The sequence below is a fragment of the Misgurnus anguillicaudatus genome, chromosome 11, assembly GCF_027580225.2.
Source record: "Misgurnus anguillicaudatus chromosome 11, ASM2758022v2, whole genome shotgun sequence".
Classification (NCBI taxonomy): domain Eukaryota; kingdom Metazoa; phylum Chordata; class Actinopteri; order Cypriniformes; family Cobitidae; genus Misgurnus; species Misgurnus anguillicaudatus.
In genome coordinates, this window is record NC_073347.2 from 31,149,404 (window position 1) to 31,175,033 (window position 25,630).

General features: G+C 35.5%; 1 protein-coding gene across 3 annotated transcripts in view; it reads right to left on the minus strand.

Moving 5' to 3' along the window:
- The window catches only part of tmem63ba (transmembrane protein 63Ba), a 63,253-nt gene that overhangs the window by 35,449 nt on the left and 2,174 nt on the right, over positions 1-25,630 (minus strand). For all 3 annotated transcript variants that reach the window (XM_055171138.2, XM_055171137.2, XM_055171136.2), the window contains exons 2-4: positions 5,826-5,929; positions 3,612-3,726; positions 2,689-2,768 (exon numbers count right to left, since the gene is read on the minus strand). In XM_055171138.2, coding sequence (XP_055027113.1) covers positions 2,689-2,768; positions 3,612-3,726; positions 5,826-5,899 — 269 coding nt within the window. In that variant the 5' untranslated portion in view covers positions 5,900-5,929. The remainder of the gene's footprint in view (positions 1-2,688; positions 2,769-3,611; positions 3,727-5,825; positions 5,930-25,630) is intronic.

The following is a 25,630-nucleotide window of genomic DNA, read 5'->3' on the forward strand; positions in this document are numbered from 1 at the left end:
GAAAATTTGGGGTGTTTGAGCACCCCGTTTAGGAATTCGGTAGGTCCCATCAGTTAGAAAAGATATAGCATAAATCTACGTACCAGTCTTAAAAGTTTTGTAAAGTTTTGTGGGTGTAGCTTGAAAGCTCTAGGAGGAGTTACTGTTAGAAAAAGTGTGGACCAGAAGAATAATAATAATAATAATAATAATAAGCTTAGATCGAAGAACAGTATGTTGGCTTTGTCAAGCCAACATAATGATATGATATTTGTCCAAAAACAAAAGGCTAAATACTGAATACTACAAATATGCGACTGCAAGACATTAATAGTTGAATCTGTTTGTAAGGAAACTTACATTATTCCCGTGGAAGAGAAGAACGTTGGTAATAGAAACTTGAGGCAGACGGTGAGACTGTTTTATCTGTTTTCAGACGAAACAGCACGGTCGGGGTACCCGCGGGATTTGATCTAACGGGTGTAATAATAGACTATTCGCGTGTCATTTGTGTTGTAGATGCAGGTCGGGACTCAATAGACAAGAGTAAAATGCAGGTCTAACATCAAGACCAAAATTTGACTCGTTTTTAAATGGCCCCGTGCTTTGTGTTTAAGATCTGTCTGAAGACCGTTAAAGGTTTCTATTCAACTGCGCGATTTGCGGTGTGACCGGCTCGGGGTCTTTATGTCAAATGGTCCGGACCGGGTGTGAAATAAAATTGCTGCTGATGGATGTTCGGTCAATCACAGTGGTGCGGATTATCAAACAGGACTGTGCGTGAGTTTGCAACAGCTCTGTAACGCTAAACACGAGCACAACTTGCAATGCACACTACATTAAAACTACAATGAAATATCCGAACTACGTACGTAGCTATGTAACAGAAAATACATTTTAGATCAAACATAGAAAGCAATATGCTATAAATATAAGGAAAAGTAAATGACAGCATGAAAATGATAAAAAAAAATACATGTTAGTTTACTGTAGCCTATATTCTACTTTAAAAAAAATAATGTACATTTATAATCATCATGGGCGCCCCCTGCCGCCACAGCTGAAAAAAATCCTAGAGGAAACACTGCATATACATATACATATACATATATATACATATACATATATATACATATACATATATATACATATACATATATATACATATACATATATATACATATACATATATATATACATATACATATACATATATATATACATATATATATATATATATATATATATATATATATATATATATATATATATATATATATATGTATATATATATATATATATATGTGTGTGTGTGTGTGTATGTGTGTGTGTATGTGTATATGTGTATATGTATGTGTCTATATATATGGACACACATGCATGTATATATTTAAGAAATATTTGCATGTGTATAAACATTTGTATATTTATATATAATATCATATATAAATATAAATATTTATTATATCAAAATATTTTTTCTAGTGCTGGGCATAGATTAACCACGATTAATTGCATACAAAATAAAAGTGATTTTTAGCATAATATATGTGTGTGTACTGTGTGTAATTATTATGTATATTTAAACACACATACACATACATATATACATTTCAGAACATTTTTATTTATATATAAATTTTTATTGTTAATATATAATATAGAATATATAAAAAATATAAATAAATATATACACATATGTAAATGTTTCTTAAATACACTCACCTAAAGGATTATTAGGAACACATACTAATACTGTGTTTGACCCCCTTTCGCCTTCAGAACTGCCTTAATTCTACGTTGCATTGATTCAACAAGTTGCTGAAAGCATTCTTTAGAAATGTTGACCCATATTGATAGGATAGCATCTTGCAGTTGATGGAGATTGGTGGGATGCACATCTAGGGCATGAAGCTACCGTTCCACCACATCCCAAAGATGCTCTTTTGGATTGAGATCTGGTGACTTTGGGGGCATTTTAGTACAGTGAACTCATTGTCATGTTCAAGAAACCAATTTGAAATGATTCGAGCTTTGTGACATGGTGCATTATCCTGCTGGAAGTAGCCATCAGAGGATGGGTACATGGTGGTCATAAAGAAATGGACATGGTCAGAAACAATGCTCAGGTAGGCCGTGGCATTTAAACGATGCCCAATTGGCACTAAGGGACCTAAAGTGTGCCAAGAAAACATCTCACACACCATTACACCATTGCATTATTGTGAAATTGAACAGGTGTTCCTATTAATCCTTTAGGTGAGTGTACATACATGAATGTGTGTGTATTTGTATATACAAAATAATTAAAAACAACACACACTCATATTATGCAAATATTATGCACTTTTATTTTGTATGGGATTAATCGTGATTAATCGATGCCTAGCACTATTTTTTCCTTAAAAATATCCATACATATAGGTATACATAATATTTGTTGATGTACTGTGTATAATAATTATGTAAACAAAAATTATTTTATTCTGCAAACGAATAGTAGTGACTAAACATTAGGCAGCCCTAATTTATTCCACTGAAAATGCTGAGATATTTATCATATATCAACATTCATTCAAATATTACTGAGATATACATTTTGGTTAGTTTAATTAAAGTATTAATTAAAAGGTTAATTTTATTTTAACATTAACTTGCCTTTGTTTCAAAATGGTAAAATGTATATATTTATGGCATATGAAGTTATACCTGTCAGCATCAGAAACCAATGCGAGACGGCCATAATCCCATGCCACCTTCCTTAACACTGAGAATACAGAAAGCAGCACCTAAAACGCACAGAACATTTAAACTTAAAACACATTCATATTTCAGTCCAAAGATGCTCAGATTATGCAAATCTAAAAGATCAATACCTTCTTAGCATGCCAAAATTATGATCCACAACAAAAATGTAAACCTGAATACATTTTTGTCTTACAGAAAGATAAGACCAAAGGGCATATAACTGTAATTTAGGGCTGGACAATAATTCAATATTCAATATTTGGGTAAATATTTTGTTTCAATAATAGTGATATGACTTTTATACACATTTATGACATTTCAATATACATTACAACATTTATTCTTGACTAACATTCACATAAGGTGAGCCTGAAAGTCTTATGTTTATTTTGACGATGATTTAAAATTTCTTGTTTATATAAAGGATAAATATAAATTAAAGGTGAACATTAACTTTTTTTAATTACAAATATGATACAGTTTTAAAGGAGGTTCAATAGACTTGGCAAACAAATTTTTCCGAAGTTTGCAGGTAAAGACAACCATTGTGGGTATTATTGGCAGTTCTTCCTGAGATGTTTTTAATATGGTTCACATTGATATCAGAATGCCATCGTATCGACCGGGAAAGATATCAGAAATTACAGCCATATTGTCCAGCCTTACAGTAATATGGATTAAAACTATTTGACCAACTATACCACGTTAACCTAAATTCTACCTTTACAGACCCACTCAACTCAGTGTTACTATAGCACTTATCAAGCAATTAGTCAGAACATTTCAAACTAGTTTTTAACCCCAATAACCAATGCCTTAATGCTATACCTTTGAAATAACACACATGACAAATATGTAAGTGTCTGCAAACTTGTGTTGCGTACCAGGAAGCACATGAAGTCGAGAGCGAGTACAGTGGGCACTCCTCCAAAGGGCAGACCCTGGAGTACCGTACTGGGGATCCGGCCCTTGTAGCACCAGTCCTTGCGTTCAGGATCGCTTGATTATGGTAAAAATCATAATCACAATTATTTTGACCAATACAGAGTTACTGATTATTTGACACTTAGTGATGCACCCCAATGAATTTTCTGGGCTAAAACTGATTCTGAATGCACTTGGTTACAACCCGAAACCCAAACAAACTATGTTGTAGCGTTCTTAAAATAGATATAAATGGTTATATAGACGGTTTCAGCAGTAACAACAAAAACAAGCGGCTTTCATGGAAAACAGGTAACTTCCGGTAAATTCTGCTAAAAATAAATAACAACAAAGTCCTTTATTTATAAGTAATAAAGTTTGTAACAAGCAAAATAAACAACACATAGATTACCTAGGAAATCAAAACATTTGTTATTTTCGATGAGGTATTTGTTCAAGAGTTCAGTTTTAGCAACTAATCAGACCATTAAACAAACAGAAACCGGAAGTAAAGTTCGGACCAGACGCGTAATTGCGTCAACGCACGTGCGTCTGATGAAACCGCCTATATGCAAAACAGTAGTAAAGTAGTGCAGCAACTCAGTAGCCTTAATACTTAATAATGCCCTTTTCGATGAAAATTTTATTTTAATGGAGAATTTTGAACAAATAATAACTCTTTCCCCGCCATTGACGAGTTATCTGGTCAATTAAAGGATTACTCCACTTTAAATTAAAAAAATCCCGATAATTTACTCACCCCCATGTCATCCAAAATGTTGATGTCTTTCTTTGTTCAGTCGAGAAGAAATTTAGTTTTTGAGGAAAACATTCCAGGATGTTTTTCAATTTAATAGACTTTTTTCCACCCCTGGGAGTCAGCTGACTTTGGCCTAACCTAGCACCCCCTTCTATACGTTACATATTACTATGCTCGCTTGTTCAGTTTAATCTCAGCCGCTGTATTTTGCTACTTATGTTGTCTATCGATTTCCCGGTGATTCCCCTGCTTCTATTAACGTAAAGCTGCTTTGAAACAATTAATAATTGTGAAAAGCGCTATATAAATAAAATTGAATTGAATTTATTGGACCTCAAAAGTTTACAGTTTAAAATTGCAATTTATTTATATAGCGCTTTTCACAATTGTTAATTGTTTCAAAGCAGCTTTACATGAAAACACAGAATAATTAATAGATAATATAAGAAGCAGAATACAAGCGAGCATAGTAATAATGTAACGTATACAGTAAAGTGCCAAGTTAAGCCAATGTTGGCTGACTCTCCAGGGGATGAAATAAAACCCTAAGAGAAAAACCCTGTGGGAAAACTCCTAGGAGGAGAAAAACCCTTGAGAGAAAACATTTTTAAAACAAGTGTGACATCAACATTTTGGATGACATGGGTATGAGTAAATTATCAGGATTTCTTTTTCGGAAAGTGGAGTAATCCTTTAAGAAAAAACGCTTCCTGCCAATAACGAGTTTTTGTGGCAATCCATATTTCCGCTATTGTCCACTAGGGGCCACTCTTACCCAACTTATAAAACACTAAAGTATCCATGGATTCAAAAACAGTAAAAAAAGGGTATATGTTTTGATTATTGTTCTGAATTTGATATCTAACAAAAGTCCTTCACAAAAATGCAATCATCTCAGCTTTTTGCTCAAAATTTGGTATTTTTGAGGAAACGTACCAATTTTTGAGAGATGATAAAAAGAGAACAAATGAAGATAGGATGAAACTGGTTGTTTGTTTAAAAGCATAGGGTCTCATTTGACATATTGTATGTTTATATATTTAAAGAAGACATTACACTTTTGTGAAAATGCTTTAAAAAAACAAACATTTTGGCGGGGAAAGAGTTAACAGCTTAACACAGCGATGTAATGTCAGAAAGATGGAAAACTTCAATTTAAAAACCAATAGGCTTTATGCCCAGTACACTACTTCCTGAACTTCAGCCAGCTCCTTGTTTCCTGTCTGCCATTATTGGACAAACCGACCAATCCAGGTGTGTCCGATTATTGTTGTTGTGACTACTGAGGTCAGGCACACCTGGATTAATCAGCCCGTCCAACAATGGCAGACAGGAAACAAGGAGCTGGCCGAAAAAGTTCAGGAAGCAGTGCAGCTGGGCATAAAGCCTATTGCGAATAATTACGTGGCCCTACCTGGTAGTGTTGGGACGGGGGAGCTCCGCTCCTCCTATCGCAGCCATCGTGAGCACTGCAAAGACCATCAGCATCCTTAGTACTCCTGCATCCTTATACAGCACCTGTTAGGAGACAAGAGAATTATATGATGTGCTTCTTACACACTTGTGGGTACTTTTTTACACCACAGGTGATTTTTAGGTTTGGGGGATGCAAACAGATGCAAAAATAAATATAGACGATGCTGCTGGTGCTTAGACATTTAAAACATCAAAGGGCGGTTTCCCGGACAGGGATTAGACTAGTCCTAGACTTAAACACTTTTAAGAGCTCTCCAAACTAAAAACAACTTGCACTTACATATCTTAAAATACATCAGGGCCCTTTGTTTTACCTCAAAATGCACACAGGTAATGTTTTTAGTAAGGCATGTTTGTTAAAACTAGTTGTATTTCCTAATTAAACTAAGGCCTAGTCCTGGATTAAGCTAATCCTGGTCCGGGAAACTGCCCCCAAATGTTGTTGTCGAGACCAACTCATTCGAGTCTTATGCTTTGTGTACACCTAAAGACTTTGAAAAGATTTAGAAAAGACTTTATAAGATTATCAGCTCACATCTAAAGACTTGGGTTCACAGTTTTTAGTCTCAGACTAAAGATTTTACAAACACTGAATCTTGTAGTGACACTATTTACAAGGTTACAACAAGATTATTTTAGCTTTTTATCATCATGCTCAGCAGTGATTTAACAAAAATGTATGCGCGTGTTCATTGTGCTTTCACACCAGCTGCGTTTGCAGCGCATACTGTGCAGTTTACAGTTTTTCTCAGTCGCTTTGGTACATTTCTCAGATCAGAATTGAAATTCTCAAAACTACTTGTTCATTTCTCACATCATTGTGTCACTTGTGCACATCAAAAAAGCAGTTTCTTATTTCTTTGAACAAGTTACACTGAAGTCTTCCTATACCTCCTGACCCAGCAAGCGTGTTTGGCTAACAAGGCTAAATTTGGGCTGCCAGTGAAAGTCTAATATTATTAGATATTAGTTATATTGACAACGTGACTAAACAATAAAGTCTTATCCATACACAATGACACATTGACTTGTCATTCTGATGGCAAAGACATGTTCATTGACACAGATATTTGAGAGATGAATTTTGAGTAAGAGAGTGGCTTTTGCAGGTTATTCATGGTGTTTTGCTACTTGTCCGAATTGTTTTGAGAAATGCACTTACTGTTTTGCAAATTGTGAGTATGATTGGAGAAATGTACCAAAGCGACATACTGTAATAACAGTATAAAAATCTCAAGTTCACATTACTTTATTTTATATGCATTAATGAGCAAAACCTCTTCAAGACGGTTTTTGACGGTCAGTGTAATTTATATAACTGTGATTTGTTTAACCCACATTGTTTTCGTGATGTTCTGGTTCGTGTAATGACAGATATATACACAATACACAATTATAGACATAAAAAGCCCTTGGCGCATTATTAAATCTGTTTCTCTTAAGTTTTAAGATAAAATAAAAAAACACTCAGTGATTGACAGCATGAAGCAATCGATCGTGTTTCCCGTCAACAGTTTAAGCATAAGATTTAGATGTATAGATGTACGTTATCTGTTTCTCTGAACAGTATTAAGCTATATGAGGACTCATTTGCTGGGCAGAGAGTGAATGACAGCGCAGACTTCTGGTGTTTTTAAATATTTCATTGCTTTCTTTTACATTGCTCAAAATCATGACTGTTTGAAACACACATTTATGACATTTATGGCGTCACATGTATGACCGCACGCGTGCGGTGTACGTGCTTGTGCTTTAACTTGTTAACATGAGCGCCGAAAAAAACACGCGCCACTTACGCGTTGCTCACGCTTGCGGTGTGAAGAATGTAACTTAAGCACATACCAGAAAACATTAGCACGTTATGCCATTCAATAGAGTGGTAGAGTTAGCATGTTAACACACACAGGCAATATCGCTCCACTTCTTTTCTTTTTCCACTCTGTCGTGGTATGAATGGGAGTTTACATCAAAAAGACACGGCTGCTCTGCCCACCGCTCATCAATGCGCTCCTCTTTATCCACGGTGTTTCCACGTCCGTCGACATGTTTCTTTGTTGTGACTGATGGCTTCCTGTTTCCGGAGAACGAATTTATTGGTTGTTGATTGTTTTACGTCATGAGACTACGCTGGGACTTGCGATAATATCAAACATGTTTGATATGAAAGACTAAAGAAAGACTGGCATAAATCGGGTCGCTGACTGCAGATTATCACCTCACAGTTAACGATCGAGACGACGGGAGCGCGCCGAGACTCCAGTTAGATTCCTAAAGACTGCCGGTCTTTAGTCTGGGACTGTGAAAATCCTTTGGTGTACGCTAGGCATTAGTCAAGTCAAAGACCTGTGTCTGGTCTACTGAAGATGTGGCACAATTGGTAGAGAATTGCATTAGTGGTGCAAAGGTCATGAGTTTGATTTCCAGGAAATATACTGATAAAATGTATAGCTTGAATATACTGCAAGTTGTTTGGATAAACACATCTGCCTAATGGAAATTAAAATGTAAAATGTAACTGTGAATTAATATTTGTATAATTGACTGGTTAAAAATGATTTGGTATTTACATACCGAATAAACACGTCAACTGAATGCTGCTTTCTTCTGAAATTTAAGAGAACGGTTTTGGAAAGTATTAGTCAGGCCAAACCGGTTCTGGTAACATATAAGAAAATGCGTGAGGGGAACGAACTGACAGGCGCTGTGAATAACATAAATCTGTCTTGCTTCTCTACACCCACACTCAGCTGGGACAACAATAGTGTTGTAAGGTGTGACTTATGTAATTATGTAACAGTATGAAAACCCTTTTATGTAGCAGTATGTAAAATGCATGGCTATATTAATAGATCAGCTCACCAAAATAATAATCTCCCCACACCTATGTCATTCCAAACCTGTATGACTTCTTTTTTAAGCAAAATACAAAATGAAAGTGAATGACGACAGTATTTTCATTCACACGTTCCTTGAATATTGTGAAAGCTGTGCTCTGACCCAACAATCACATTAACAGTCCCACAGTGAGATCAGATAGAGAACAGCTTGACAAAAGACAAACAGAGATCACTGGGTTCAGCCTCTCTATGGCATAATGTACCAAGATCTTTCTGAGAGACAACAAATGTTAAATTGTAAGACTGTAACGTGTACTTCTATTAATATTGGCTTATGAGAGTTTGTGGTGTTTACTAATGGAAGAAGAAGGTAAAAATATGTTAAAATATGGCGGCACGCAAATAACTTTGTATAGACGGTTTCAGCAAGTAACAACATAAACGTAGAACATGCGCAACTTCCGGTAAACTTCACTACGAATCAATAACAACAAAGTCCTATAGAGTAGTTTATTTTTGATAACAAGCAAAATAAATAACACATAAATTACCTTAGTTTGAATCATAGCAAAAGCGTATAAAAACTACACTTAGCTAACGTTCCTGTGTAAAATGTATACTATGCAATCTTAACTACAGATCGGCTGCCAAACCTCCCATCAAATAGAGGTAATCCATGATCCCCCACTTCCCTCGTCTTTAGGAAACCAAAACATTTGTTCATTTCAAGGTATTTGTTCAAGAGTTCAAATTAGCAACTACCGGTAGTCGCACCATTAACTCTTTCCCCGCCATTAACAAGTTAACTCCACAATTAAAGGGATAGTTCACCCCAAAATTACAATTATGTCATTAATGACTCAACCTCATGTCGCGGATGACGTGTTATCCTCAGACTTGTTTGCAAAGTTTTTTTTCAAACGTCTCCCTCAGACTGTAAACAAAGCCCGGGCGCACAAACAAAAAAACAGCTGGGGCGCACCAGATAACACGTCAGCCGCGTCATACATCACGTGGCTTTAGTCTTGCGCATGCTCTTCACAACTGACGCTGAAGAGAAGACGATGCTGAATAAAGTAATAATTTTTGGACCAAAATGTATTTTCGATGCTTCGGCACATTCTGGCTGGCCCACTGATGTCACATGGACTACTTTGATGATGTTTTTGTTGCCTTTCTGGACATGGACAGGGTGCCGTGCGTAGATTTTCAATGAAGGGTCAACAAGCTCTCGGACTAAATATAAAACATCTTAAACCATGTCCCGAATATGAATGAAGGTCGTATGAGTTTGGAACGACATGAGGGTGAGTCATTAATGACATTATTTTCATTTTTGGGTGAACTATCTCTTTAAGAGAAATAGCTTCCCTGTCAATGACAAGTTTTTCTGGCAATCCGTAATACCACTATTATCCACCAGGTGGATAATGCTCTTACGGAACTTATAAAACCCGGAAATATCGTACCTAGGGCAAGCAGCTGTATGCCCGTGTACGTTTTGAGAATCGCTCTGAATCTGATCTCTATCAAAAGTCCTTCACAAAAATGGAATTATCTCAGCTTTTGGCTCAAAATTTTGTGTTTTTAAAAAAAACCTTCCCATATTTGAGAGGTGATAAAAGGAGAACTAATGAAGGTAGGATGAATTACCCTAACCCTAACTGGAAGGCATTAAACTTTGGTGGATATCATGAAAAATGCTGCAGCTAGCTGGCAACTTTTTAAAAAAAGGCTGACAGGGAAAAAATTAATCAAACAGAGATCGGAGTTAAAGTTCTATATCATTGGTGTCTATATCATTTCGGTGCATTCCTATTAACACCATTAATTATTGATTTAAAAACAACATACTTTTTTTGTAAAAATGTGTATGCTTCATTGATTTTAGACTTGAGTGCTTAATGAAGATTTTTTTTTACAAATAATAACTGTTTTGTGACTAGTTGTCACATGATGTTTGATGAGATACACAAGAATCACTACAATTTTGTTATTGAGGTACCACCATATTTGAATTTAGCGTGTGCCTTCAGCAAACAAAGTGATGGTGTCATCTGTTCGTCTTTGTTGTACGAGCCCCCAGTGAAAAAATGCACAAGCTGAGATTCAAGAACACCAATCCATCGATATTCTTCATTGCTCCTGTGTTGAGCGTTTGTTTGTGTTGCATTTATGATTATGTAACGGCGCAACTATTACAATCTATAGTCTATAACCCCACTCACTTTGAAGCGGTACAGAGTCAAAATAAAGCGAGCCGAGCCAAGCCATGTTGTGCTAAAGCCTAGTGGTATCACGCAATTAAAAAACGGAATAAGTAACCCCATAGTAAAAGCCTGGAAATTATCCACAACACCCTTGGGCAAGTACTGGTCATGTGCAGCTACATTTATAAGGCACAAACATGCAAGGAATCCGCTAAAGCAATACACATAAAAGTCTGGAGTCTGATCCAAGGTTACGTTAACTGTGTCAGCATGGACCTGGCTTTTAAAAAAGGAAAATAAACAGCATATATGGGTGATGAGGGAAAGTAAGTAACATGCTGAGTTTTGTAACAAATGAATCCTCTGCCAAGCCAGCTGAAGAGGCTTCAGTGCACAACATCTTAGCACAATGTAAATGGATTAAAATTATAGTTTTACCATTTCTGAATACAACGTAAGACGCCACAGTGGTATGGTGGTGGTAATAACTGTCATATAATGTAGAAGATACAAATGTAATCTATAAAGAATTGAATGTTAATCAATGTGTTTGTGCTAAAGTAGCACTATGCAGATTAGTTAAGAATCAAATTCTGAACTTGTAAACTCTACTTCAATAACTCAGTCCTGAACCAGCCCCCATCTATTTTGGGTGATAAACTGAGTTTTTTTGTGACAGATGGTTTGGATGGTCCCCTGCTGCTGTCCTTCTAAACTCAACACCAATGCAAAGTCATAAAACAAATAGTACATGATCGCAACGTTACAGGCCTTTACTTGTGACAGACGGTCTCTAATATAGGAATTAAATTAAAGATGCTCATACATGAGAGCTCTCTTTAGGTTTAACAAGCCTGTTGCCATGACAACATAGAATCAGCAGCCACTTGGAAAAAGTTAAGAAACCCCTCAGCAACCACACTTGGACAATTATAAAAAGTGTTTTTACAGATCTTGACATATCCAGTAGGGATGTGCATCTCCATAACTGAGTCCGATGCGATACACATCTCGATGCATAGCCTACGATGCAATAAATGAAAGATACATATAAAGCAGTTACTGATGCGACTCACCTCATTAAGCCCAAAGTATAGTCGTGCGTAAACTCTATGCCTTAGGTTATCCATAGCCTGTGCGTAGCCTGATATGCAGCTCTTAAAATTTTTAACAGCGCATCAGTTCTACGCGGACCACAAGCGCTGTGATTGGTCCACCAAAACCCTTCCCATCAGGTAAAGGGCTCGTTATAGTTGTGCGTAGGTCCTACAGCGTAGCCGCGGCGGCGTAGGTTTTTTTTTTTTTTTTTTTTTTTTTTTTATTTGGTTTATTTGCACAGATACAAAAATATATACAATAAAAACAAAATACAATCCATATATTGTGCAGGGAGAGGCAAAAAACCCGAAGGGCTTATTTAAAGCCTCCACCTAAACAAAACAACAACAAAACTGAACAAAATATAAAATTTAAAAAAGAATAATAATAATAAACATCAAAACTATATAGAGTAGATAAAATACATAAAACCTCAATAAACAAAAACACAATTACAAATCAGCAATAAAATTATTCTTTATTTATCTTTTATAACTTTTTAAAGAAGAACATTTTTCTGCTAAATGAAATAAATTATTCCACAATTTAATACCCCTAAATCATATAGAATATTGACCTCTACAAGTAAGAATTTTAGGGAAATGAAAATCTGCACATTGACGAGTTATGTAACTGTGAACCTGTGAATTAACTTTAAAATACCCTGTAAATTGCTCTGGAATGTTACCTTCACCTGAATATATTTTATAAATAAAGACACAAATTTGAGAAATGTTGATATCATAAACAGTAAGAACTTGAAGTTTTTGAAATAGAGGAGCCGATGAGGTATATGAATTGGATCGGGTTGCAATCCTAACAAAACGTTTCTGAAGGGAAAAAATTTTATGAAGAGTGGTAGGAAAAGTGCTCGCCCAAACTATATTACAATATGAGAGATACGGATAAATTAAACTATAATAAAGAGTAAGAAGACACTCTGTCGTAATAAGATGCCTAACCCTCCTTATTATTCCAGTAGATTTATGCATTTTCCTACTTACATAATCAACTTGTTCCCTCCAACTCAAACTCTCGTCAACAAAAACTCCTAAAAACTTTACAGTTGACACTTGGGGCAACTCAATAGATTCAACTGTGATTTTTGCTAAGTCCTTAGGGTATAATTTTTTTCCACTAAAAATAATAAAATTAGATTTTTTTAAGTTTAGAGATAATTTATTTAAATTAAACCAATTAGCATAAGCAGTTAGGCCATCATTTACACTCTTAATCAATAAATTAAAATTTGAATGATAAAAAATTAAGGTGGTATCATCTGCAAACATTATTGGGGTAAGAATATTTGAAACATTCGATAGATCATTTATATATATAAGAAATAGTAAGGGTCCAAGAATGGACCCCTGAGGAACCCCACAAAGTAATCTTGCTGTATTAGAATAGCAACCATTAACACAAACAAACTGTCTTCTATTGGAGATGTAATTTTTTAACCACTTATATGAAAAATCATGAAAGCCATATTTGTACAACTTTTCTAATAAAATATAATGATTAACTGTGTCAAACGCTTTTGACAAGTCAATAAAAATACTACAAGTGAATTCATGATTTTCAAGTGCAAGAGTAACATTGTCAATCAGGTGAAGCAGAGCCATATAAGTAGAATGGTTTTTTCGGAATCCATACTGATGTTTATAAAGAATAGAATTAGAATTTAAGTGACATAAAATCCTTTTATATACAATTTTTTCTAAGATTTTTGAAAAACATGGTAAAATAGATATAGGTCTATAGTTGTTAAAACATTGAGGATCATCTGCTTTAAACAGAGGAATAACTTTGGCTAATTTTAAATCTTCTGGTACTATGCCTGTTTTTAAAGAAAGAGAAAAGATATGAGCAAGCGGATGTAATATTAAGCCTTTCACCTGTTTGACAAGAAAAACAGAAATATTGTCATGTCCAGCTGAAGATAACTTTAAATCATCAATTATTTCACTTATTTCATCAATCTCAGGTGATTTAAAGATCGAGATAACAGGAAAATTTCCTGATAAATAATCCAAAGGTTTGCCACTACCAACAGGAATATTATTAGCCAATGTTTGACCAATGTTAACAAAAAAATCATTAAATTTTTGAGCTATATCATATGGATTATTATAGGACTTGTCACCATCCACAAAATCTGAAGGTAGCTTTGAAGTAATCTTCTCTTTTTGCAGCACCTGATTTATAACTTTCCATTTTGTTTTAATATCATTTGAACACCTCTTAAATTTTTCACTAAAATATTGCTTTTTTGCACATCTAATAGACTGATTATATTTATTCCTATAAGATTTATAAACCCCTAAAGTGAGAGGTGTAGGATTTAAAAAATATTTTTTATAGAGTTTGTTCTTAATCCTCAACATCTTTTGTAAACTAACTGTATACCAAGGTTTATTAAAATGATTGGTTTTCTTTACAGAGCTACTAACTGGAAAGCATTTATTAAAACTAGAGCTAATAATAGTCATAAATTGTTGATATGCTCTTTCAGCATCATGTTCTTCATACAGATTATCCCAGGAAGTACTAGCAATCAAATCTTTAAATTTAGAAATATTTACATTATTCATGATTCTCTTTTGTTGTATATCTTTTGAAAGTTTAACTTTGTTAATCCTAATTTCAGAATAATGAAATATGGGAAAATGATCGGATAAGTCTGAATATAAAACACCAGATTTAATTCCTTCACTTATAGAATTAGTTAAGATATTATCAATCAATGTTACTGATTTTTCTGTAACTCTTGTAGGTTTATGAATTAGAGGAAAATGATAATTAGAATAAAGAATATTAAGAAAATCTGCAGTAGGGGTATCAGATTTATTTAAGAGATTTATTTTAAAATCTCCTAAAATATAACAGTATTTATGCTCATTATTGATCAAATCAAGTGAATTGGCCAAACTTTCATTAAAATCTTGTATACTAGAATCAGGTGGTCGGTAAATAACCCCAACAATGATGTTCTTTCCTCCAGAACCAGTAAAAAGCTTGACAAATAAAGAGTCCACCTCATTTCTATCTGATTTTAAAGTGAGATCATCCCTAATTTTAAATTCATACTCTTCATAAATAAACAAAGAAACACCACCTCCCGATCTATTTTCTCTAACATAATGAACAAAATTATAATTAGACAAATTAAAAATGTCTTTAGAATTCGTAGTAAGCCATGTTTCAGATAAAGCAATAACAGAAAACTTAAGTTTTAATAAAAATAAATAGTGAATGAAATTGTCATAATTCCTAGAAAGACTTCTTATATTTAAATGAAAAGTAGAAAAAATATTAGCAGGCAAAGATCTACATAATTCATTAAACTTCGTTTCGGTATAAAAAGTACAAAAATTTGAAGCACCCAATGATGAAAAAAAATTTGAGTCTGGGTCAACAAAAACATTATAAGGATCAGATGTAGAAAAATCAAAAGGTTTAAAGGTCTCAGCTTCAAAATCCAGTTTGTTAGAATCAATAGTGTATTTAAAGAATAAACAAATATGTAATTACTAATAAAAGAATACTATAAGTGGTTATGTTATCAAATTTAATGAACCAAACTCTAAGCATTTGGCTTTCTTTGTGTTAGTTGATTTTGGAAAGGTGGATGAACAATAAGTTTGTCATATCTCAGATATGCAATATCACCTCTCTCACGGGCTGCCTTCATTGCTGGAAGTAGTTCTCTCCTTCTTTGTCGAATGGTTTCAGGAAAGTCTTCATTTATGAAGATGCCTGTGCCCTTTAAGTTCTTAGCTTTATCCAAAACTGCAAGTTTATCCTTCAGCCGCAAGAATCTAACAACAATGGGTCGGGGTTTCTCTAACAATGCCCTTTGATTCCCAACTCTATGAGCCCATTCCAGCTCTATTTTCCGCTGATCCAACTGTAGATTTTCACTAAAAAGTTTTCTCACTTTTTCTTCAGATTCAGACACATTTTCTCTTGTAGATTCTTTCAAGCCATCCACAACAATATTGTTTGAAGAATCAACTATGATTTGTACACAGGTTTTGAAGCTTTTTTCTTGTTGATCAAGCAAGGTTCTGTAGAAATCTTTTTGCTGTTCCAACAATTCACGTACTTGGGTCATGGTAACATAATCCTCAGTGTTGTTGTTTGTTGCTTTAGGTGGCATGGCTTGGTCTTCAAGGCCTGTTAGGCCCAAAGCTCACCTACAGCCAAAAATCTTCCACAAAAGATGATTAAAGTCCACAATTTAGTAATTTAAACTTGATTTATCTCCTCTTAACACTCTCTTTAAAAAAAGAATGTCGTTTTGGACAGGATTCTTCGGATTATTGTTCGATTGAAAACCTTGCACAGCTCAGAAAAGCACGACAGCAGCCATCTTGTCCAACTTCTGCCTTCTGCCTTCAAGCCAGAAACTAGAGTTAGTGCTGTTTTGTTCCACAGTAGCAGGGCGACCGTCAAAGAAGAAGAAGCTTGGCAAGGTAACCCACAAACAAAGAAGAAACAGCAACTTGTTGTGTATGATTTGAGATGACCAGCAATATGGAAGTAAATAAACATCGACTTTTGTTGCAGTTTGAGTTAAATCACTCCTCAACTTGGCCCATCTTTGTTTTCACCGTCGCAAACGGAAAAACCTATGACACAGTTTTTTTACCTGATGGGAGGGGTTCTGGTGGACCAATCACAGCGATTGCGGTCCGCGTAGAACTGTTAAAATTTTTGGGAGGTGCACGTCAGGCTACGCACAGGCTACGGATAGCCTACACTGTAGCTACAGGTGTAGAACTTACACACGACTATAAATCGGGCTTAACACACAGCACAAACTCATACGTTATGCAAAAATTACTTTTATTTTTTATAAGATTAATCTACATTAATTTATGCCCAGCTCTAGTATAAATGAAAGACGACCTACGCACAACTATAATGAGCCCTTTACGATGCACTACGGTCCAATTTCGATTCAGTTCAACACAATGTCATTCAATGCAGTATGATGCAATGAAAAAATATGATGCTATGCAATTTAATATGGTACAGATAGTTTCCACATATTGGATTTGTGCATAAGCGTCTGAACCATTATATGACCACTTTAAGACTACACTGTAATTTTTTTTTGCTGCCAAGTCATTTTAACTTACTATTATTTTACTTGACTAGAGAAGTTGCTTATAACTTATAAAATATAGTTAAAATGTGTCAACTTCGTTTTATAAGTGTAACAACTCATCTCTTGTGGTACGCGACATGGAGAAACACGCAGAAACTCTTTGTGACGCTTGGACGCGCCTCACGAATGTAGACAAAAACGGCGGCTGCACTCGGAGGATTGTAATAATTAAGTTCAAGACTAGAATAAAATATCTCGATCTGCTTTTACAGAGAGATCATTGGAATGAAGTTACCGCTGCCTCTACGTGCTTCCATCCCAACAACATGTCTGACATTCCATCACAACACCTATTTATGTAATACACTATTGCAGTTATTCCTCCTCACTTTTATAGCAATATCAGGTGAGTGATATTGCGTTATACATCAGTTCGACGGCTCAAGTGCGTAGATGAAAATGAAACTCCGAAAAAAAACAGATTTTTTTATTTTGTAGGGAACTTTTTCCTACCACCACAGATTTTAAAGCCCAGTATAACAGTCACAAACAAGTCCCCATTTTTAAATTTTAAAACATCAATTAAGAATTAGCAATGAATGACTCTTGAAGCTATTGAAGCTATTAGTGTGAATCAATGAAATTATTAGTGAAAAATAATAGGGGAGGATGTGTGTGAATGAAACAGAGACAGTTTGAACGTGTCAGATTCGAGAACCTTAACGAACTGTTGTATAAACTTTATTATTTGCATAATGTGTTTTTTTAAGTCTTTCCAGTTGCCATCTGTCAGGCAATTTTACTGGCATACCATTTTTGTGACTGGCATACACTGAAGACAAAAGGACTGTGACACCCACTTCTAATGAAGAGGTTTGGCTACCTTAGTAATTTCTGTAAACACAAGGCTTCAGCAAGGCTTTGAACCGGTTCACGGAACGAAAACGAAAACCAGAAACTTTTGATGTTTTGCAAGAAACAGAAACGAACCAGAAACGTTCAAAAAATATATGTTCCGGAACAGAAACGTTTATTTAAAATAATGGTAACCGGTTAATACCATCATTTTTTCGTTCTTTGACAAGATTTCTGTGCAATACTTCCGGTCGTCGTTGACTTATCTGAGAAATTAGAAGCTTGCCACCAGCAAGTAGCCTACTTAAGTCTCTAATGCTCAATCATAAGAGGTAAATATTTTAGGCTACCAAGTATCTCAATATGTTTGTTTTTTACTAATAAGTGGTGTTACGGATTGCAGTTGATCCGTGATCCGTACAGATCAAGATCCACGGTTTGGCTTGCATGCGATTCGCGGATTAATATGCAAGTTTAAATATGGTGAAAGTTGATCATTTGCATGTGTTTCAAAGGCTTGCAAATGTTAACATTTAAGTGATTTTAAACAATTTAACCGCTAAAAGTGAGCAATTTTCTGTACGCATATGCGGTTGAATGTGTCCGGTTCAACTCCAATCAAACGTGATTATCCCTATGCCCTTCAAAGATCAGAACTCTTGATGTATAAACTTGAGAGAGGGTTGCGCTACTGTGTCTCAAACTGTAGTCCATTAAAATACATTTGGTGAATAAAGCACTGAAAAACAACGTAATTTTCACTTTGTGTGGAGAGACTGTTTATGCTGCATCTTCTTCCCGAAGTGCCGTTTGGAATTCGTCCTCCGTCTGGGTGTGTGCAAGCCTGTTTAAGTGCACTCAACAAATGTAGGCATGTCAGAATTACAGCTATGTAATGTGACCTTTTTTAATGTTTGAAGACAAGATAGAGACTTAAGGAAAATTATGTAGACTAATAATTTAAGTTTAATGTCCTAATGATCAGCCTACTTATTTGTATGTCCCACAGCTGACATGGAACGTTATTAACCGGTTCAAGAACTTTATTTTTTGTTCATACCGGTTCAGGAACATCAATTTTAGGGTTGAACAGAAAACCGGAAAAGTTAAAATACTGTATCTGTTCGGAACGAACCAATAGGCTTTTATGCCCAGCTGCACTACTTCCTGAACTTCAGCCAGCTCCTTGTTTCCTGTCTGCCATTATTGGACAAACTGATTAATCCAGGTGTGTCTGATTATTGTTGTTGTGACTACTGAGTTCAGGCACACCTGGATTAATCAGTTTGTTTGTGACTACTGAGGTCAGGCATACCTGGATTAATCAATTTGTCCCATAATGGCAGACAGGAAACAAGGAGCTGGCTGAAGTTCAGGAAGTAGTGCAGCTGGGCATAAAGCCTATTGGGAAAAAATTCTGGTTCAAAGCCCTGGTCTTCAGTACAGTATATGATTAAGACTTGTGTGTTTCTAATTTTATGGATTTAAGAATTTCAAAAGTATGGACAGGACCCTTTTCTATACCAACATAATAATGCCATGCACAAAGCAAGGTTAAAAAAAAGAAATGATTAAGAACTTCAATGGTTTGCATAAGAAGTCAACTAAACCCAGCTAAACAACTTTGGTATAACAAGCATTCACCAACCAAACCCATCAAGGACTTGAACATAAAGTCTTTTTGTGTAAGATAAAGGCTCTAACAAAGAAGACATTTTTTATATGGTACTGCATGATATAGCATTAAGTTTTGTTTTGATTGGGTTTAGTGGAATATATAGTTTATTAGGGAGTGTTTACAACTTTGGTACAACTTCAGCCAAATAGATTATGCAAACTGTTTAAATTAAAGGTATAGCGGAGAATTTTCTTTTTCCGGGTGGATCATCAAGAATATTGCTCATCCTAGTTGTCAATCCTTCTGGTGATATGTTTACGTAAGGCTGTCGTACGTGCTCGTCCCCAGGTTCGCTTTCGGCACATGCGCACTTTCAGGTGTATATGTCTGGTGAGCTACGGTTTCAGCCATTCATTGAAGCACGCGTTCTCACCATGGTTTTTCAAAATGTCTTAGGGTTGCAACAGAAAAAGTGTCTACGAATTGTATGACAAGAAGAGAAAGGCCTCTGAAGAAAGAAACAAGACCAGAGTTTTTTTGGGAGAATATTTCACACGCTGTCGTGCGCTAAAAGCACAGGTTGGGCTTTCCACGCAAAGTTTCTACTCGACAGGTAAAGTTTGTCTTGCTATTTGGAGAAATCCATTTAAAATCACTGTTAGTAAAAGTTGTAAGCTATGATTAGCAATGCTTGCCCTGGCACAAGTCACGAACCGCGCAGACATGGTAAACATCTCAATGTATGCCGACACCAACTTGTAAATAGAGCGTGCAAAAACTAGGCTCGTGCATGCTCTCTCTCATGCACACGTTTAATAGGCGTTCCCTCTCGGGAGCAGGTAGAGTGTTGCGCAATTACTTTTATTTTTGAAAGTGGAGAGGGCGGTTCTTTTCTAAAATTCGGGAAAATCTTCCGCTATACCTTTAAGATTAAATAAATGGGCTTTGACTTTCAAGTAACCATTTACTCCTTTTTGAAAAAAAAAAAAAAACAACGGATATATATATCGGATACTGCCATTCCTCCTAAAAGTACTGGAATATGAATTTTTGCTCATATCGCCCAGCCCTAATGCCAGCCGGTGAAAAGTCAGCAAGACATAGCAACAGTTTAGAGAAAAGAAAGCAATCTTAAAATATTGCTCAATTTCTAAATAATAAAAGTATAGTGCATCTACTAATAATTATACATAAATAAATCAGTTTTTACTGATGCAAAATATGTTAGAACGATGCATCGCAATGCAAATGCTAATGCTAATTTTACCCCTTTTTATAAATTGATACATCGTTAACTTTTTATGCCAATGCACTGAGCAAATTGGGAGATCTTTCCATCCCTAATATCCAGGCATTGGCTAGTCAAAACTAGAAAGCTAGAGCTGTATACCTTCTAGACTCAGTTTAGCTGACAGTCCAAATTCATACAGATTCAGGCAAAGACTGTACAGGATTATATAATCCATGCAATATAAAGAACACAAATGCAGACAAAAATTATTGGCATTTCTTTTGCAATCAAATTTCCTACTATACATATCATTGTTTCTTATAACTTTTCTTGTCAAAACGTTTTCATAATTTTTTTGCCCAATTATTTATGTGGTTAGTAGTCAAGTAATAAGCAGGATAATACTGCGGTACAACCAAGACAAAGTGATCAAAGCAGATCCCCTACGTAGTGTTCTCAAAATAACACTGAACTTTGTGATGTCGAGACATGTGAAGTCAATGGTCTGGTGTTGACAACATCTCGATGTCGTAAGCTTAAGAAATGATTTTGTAGCTATTTCACCTGTGTGTGCATATCTGTTAATGTAGTCAACAGATCAATGGGACGCCCGATTCTGAAAAATCCCTGAAAACAACAGCAAAGCTTTTGTCTTCCCAGAACATGCCAACACTTGTTCAGTTCTACACGAACGTTCCAACCTCAACAAGTTTGACAACACTAAAAACCACTGATGTGTTTGATTGTATTTAATTATTAATCCAGTTTACGATCACGTTCTTTCATATTATCGACAGAGCTAATGCACCTTTTTGAAATAAAGAGACGTCTATTCCGGTCTGTTCACTATGTTTATATGGAAACTTCAGAAGAGATGACACTAAATGTTGATAAAATAGTGCAAGATTTTCCAGGGCTGTGATAATTTTATCTTTTCATGCAAAGTCAACCTTACTGAACTAATTTGTGCAAGATTCATTATCCTGCGCTCAGCAAAACTTAACGTAAACTCTTACATAATCTTCATTAATAGTTACGTGTCTGTTCATTTGAAAGTTTATGATTGTAGGCCAACAGGTCACCCTGAAGCAGCTGGTTACATTAGGGTTGGGCAAAATTAAAAGGATATGCCTAGTTCAGAAAAAATGAAAATTGTGTCATCATTTACTCACTCAATGTTGTATATATTTCCTTGTACTAAGATATTTTGAAGAATGTTTGTAACCAAGCAGATATGGGACACCATTGACTTCTACAGTTGGAAAAAATACCATGGAAGTAAATGGTCCCTACTGAAAAATCCAGCGAAGACCAGCATAAGCTCCCCAGCTTGGTTTTAGCTGGTGTAGGAAGCTGGTTTTGCTGGTGTAGCAAGCTGGTCTAGCTGTGTTTTGGTCATATCTTAAGCTGGTCTAGCTGGACTTAGCTGGTCATGCTGGAATACCAGCTGGCCCACCAGCATGACCAGCTTTGTCAGGCTGGGAGGACCAGCGTAAACCACCTTAAACCAGCTAAAACCAGCTACCAGCTTATGCTGGTTTAAGCTCGATTTTTCAGTAGGGGTAACAGAGATCTGTTTGGTTATCTACATTTTTAAAAATATCATGCATTCAGGTTGAAAACAACTTGATGGTGAATAAATGATGACATCATTTTCCTTTTTTCTAATATCCCTTTAAGAACTGCTCTTTTAAATTAAATACAACATAAACAATAGGCATTTCATAAATCTGACACACTTCATTGGTATATCAGATAAGCAACTTGGAAAAAGTTGAATGTTATTTGTTTGTAATGCTTACAAATAAACCAGCTTAATGTTACATTGCACCTAAGAGTTTGGCTTTCATGACAAGGACGGGTAAAACAAAGGCTTTGGATAAGAATGTACCGCACTGATTATCTGGTCTATTAAGGGTTGTTGGCCTCAAGGTTAAAAAAAACTGTCAATCATTAACCATATAACAAAAGTGAAGTAATACTGGCACCATTTCAGAGCTGTAAATACCATATTATAACATCATTTCCAAGGTCAGCGTGTTACCGACTGGCTCATAAACATTATCAAAAACCTCCAGGGGAACATTAAAATACTTTCACTGGGATATACAGCCTACCATTAATACTTTTACTGTACTATTATTGTCTACTACTGAATTTCAGCACCTGTATCCATATATCCACTGAAACTCTCTCTGTCTATACCTTTTATAAATATACCTGTATGTTTACATACCATATGTGTCTTTGCTGTCTGACTGTAATTGCATGCAGCGTCTCATGTTTCTGCAATCTAAAACACGTCACACGTCAATACGCTTGTTTAGGCCCAAGTCTGACGTGACATGGCACCGTTTTCAGGTCCAAACGCTTTATCAGATGCTTAAGCAAGCACGTATCAACAAATACTAAGATACACTCACGATGTGCTTTAAAACTACAGAAATCTAAATCCTAACCTCTATCTCCATATTGAAATCCCAGATGTCCAGACAGTGATTCATCTTTTATGACGTCCAGGATGTTGTGAGCCTGGAGAATGTAGTGTGTGTACGCAGCAAGTTAAGAAAGCTTAAAAGTGCGATATAAATAAACAGCACTCATAACTGGCTGTTAAGTGCAGACTCACTTGAAATGAGTGGAGGCTTGGGCCAGAAAACATCATGTTCCTTACGTCATCATAATAACTTAACAATTGGATAACCAGTGAGCCCTGCACAATCGAACAACTTCACAAATTACACTTGATGACTGTGCGTGCACCCTGAACACCTTTGATGTGTGAAACTGGAAGTTAAATACTCATCTTAAAGGATTAGTCCATTTTCTTAAAAAAATCCAGATAATTTACTCACAACCATGTCATCCAAAATGTTGATGTCTTTCTTTGTTCAGTCGAGAAGAAATTATGTTTTTTGAGGAAACATTCCAGGATTTTTCTCATATATGTGACACGTGACCTTTCTATGTCATTACGCAATTATGTGAGGTTGCGCTGGCGTAATGAGTTGTGGATTAAAAGTGCATATTTTTATTTTTATTGCCAAAAATTACAATCGTTTCGCTAGATAAGACCCTTATGCCTCGTTTGGGATCGTTTAGAGTCATTTAAAGTTGCGTTGAAACTGCACATTTAAACTGCATTAAAACTAATAAGTGTAGGGGTCCATTAAAATTAGAAAAATCCTTGAATGTTTTCCTCAAAAAACATAATTTCTTCTTGACTGAACAAAGAAAGACATCAACATTTTGGATTGTGGAGTGTGAGTAAATTATATGGATTTTTTTAAGAAAATGGACTAATCCTTTATTTGCAAAGACATCTATAAGTATATGTGCTAGTATGTAGCAACAAATATAGGACTATTATGTCACATTAACTCACAGCATCATGCACTTTGCCCTGTTCACATCGCTCTATAGATATCAGTATCAGCACTGGTCTTTGTAAAAAACATATTGGTCAAACCCCAATGATGAAAGCCTGTAAACAACACTGGCCAGGCTTACATGGAGAACTGCCACACTATAACATAGAGATCTTGCAGGCTGAAAGGACAAGATATGGTGTTTAAATAATTGAACATAGGATGGAACAGGAGGACCAGCTGATGTGTTTTATGAACAACACCAGAGAGAGAGGAGATTTAGAATATGATTGGTTACAAAGTTTTATAAAACTCTGTCTAGCCTCAAGAGTGAACTTAAAGGGTTAGTTTACCCCAAAATTTTAAGTCCTTTGATTGTCTTCAGAACAGATTTTTAGATATTTTTAATGAAAACAGGGAGACTTGTGACTGTCCCATAGACTGCAGTTTAATTTTCACAACCAAGCCAAGAAAAGATTGAAAGACATCACCAAAAGCAAAAAGGTATATGTGCCATCAGCAGTTCAGTAGTTCATATTATGAAGCGACAAGAACAATTTAGGCGCCGTTGATTTTATTCAACAATTGTTTTCCTCCTTTATCGTTCAGTGCACGTTTACGAGCAGTCTACGGCACATGCGGTAGAGATTATGGCAAAAAAAAAAAATGCGTCCGGGATCGTTTGATTTTTCGTTCATTCACACTGCCAATGATTTTTCGGAATCTGTTCGTGCTTTTACATACATACCGTAAAGATCCTGTCAAAACACATGACGTATTTTTTTCCACAACGTCTGAAGTTTGCTAATTATCTGTGATTTCTCTCTTGAGAAACCACACGTGTGCAGTTTTATTAATGACAACAATAACTTCTGGTTGCGATGACACATGCATACTTACTACGGCACACTAGGTTTGTGACAATTAATCGGGCAAATGCGCATATTCATAATTAATTAATTTGACTGAATTACGATAAAATGTCGCCACATCCAAAAGCCAGAGGGCGCTCTCATGCAGAAACTCCATTTGTGCCATAGAAGAAGTAACATTACAAATGCTATTCCAGGAAATATATAGAGGCATATTTATATCGCTGTTCTTCAGATTGTTTCAGGTATTTTCATAATGATAAAGATTATTTTGAATGATTGTGTTTGATGAGTGTTGCTTTTTTAAATGCACGTTATAAACGAGTCAAACTCATAGTGATTTTAGATTGATAAGGACTTCCTACTGATCACAGAGCAGTAGTACATGCACAAGCTTTGCATGAAACACAGAATTTGAGCGATTCAGAATCGATTTCAAACACGTCTTTTTGATAGGAATGCAATGCATTGATGCACATCCCTACGGCATGCCCCTTATGGTATTGTTTCTGCATCTTGTTCACACAAAATGTTTTCCGTG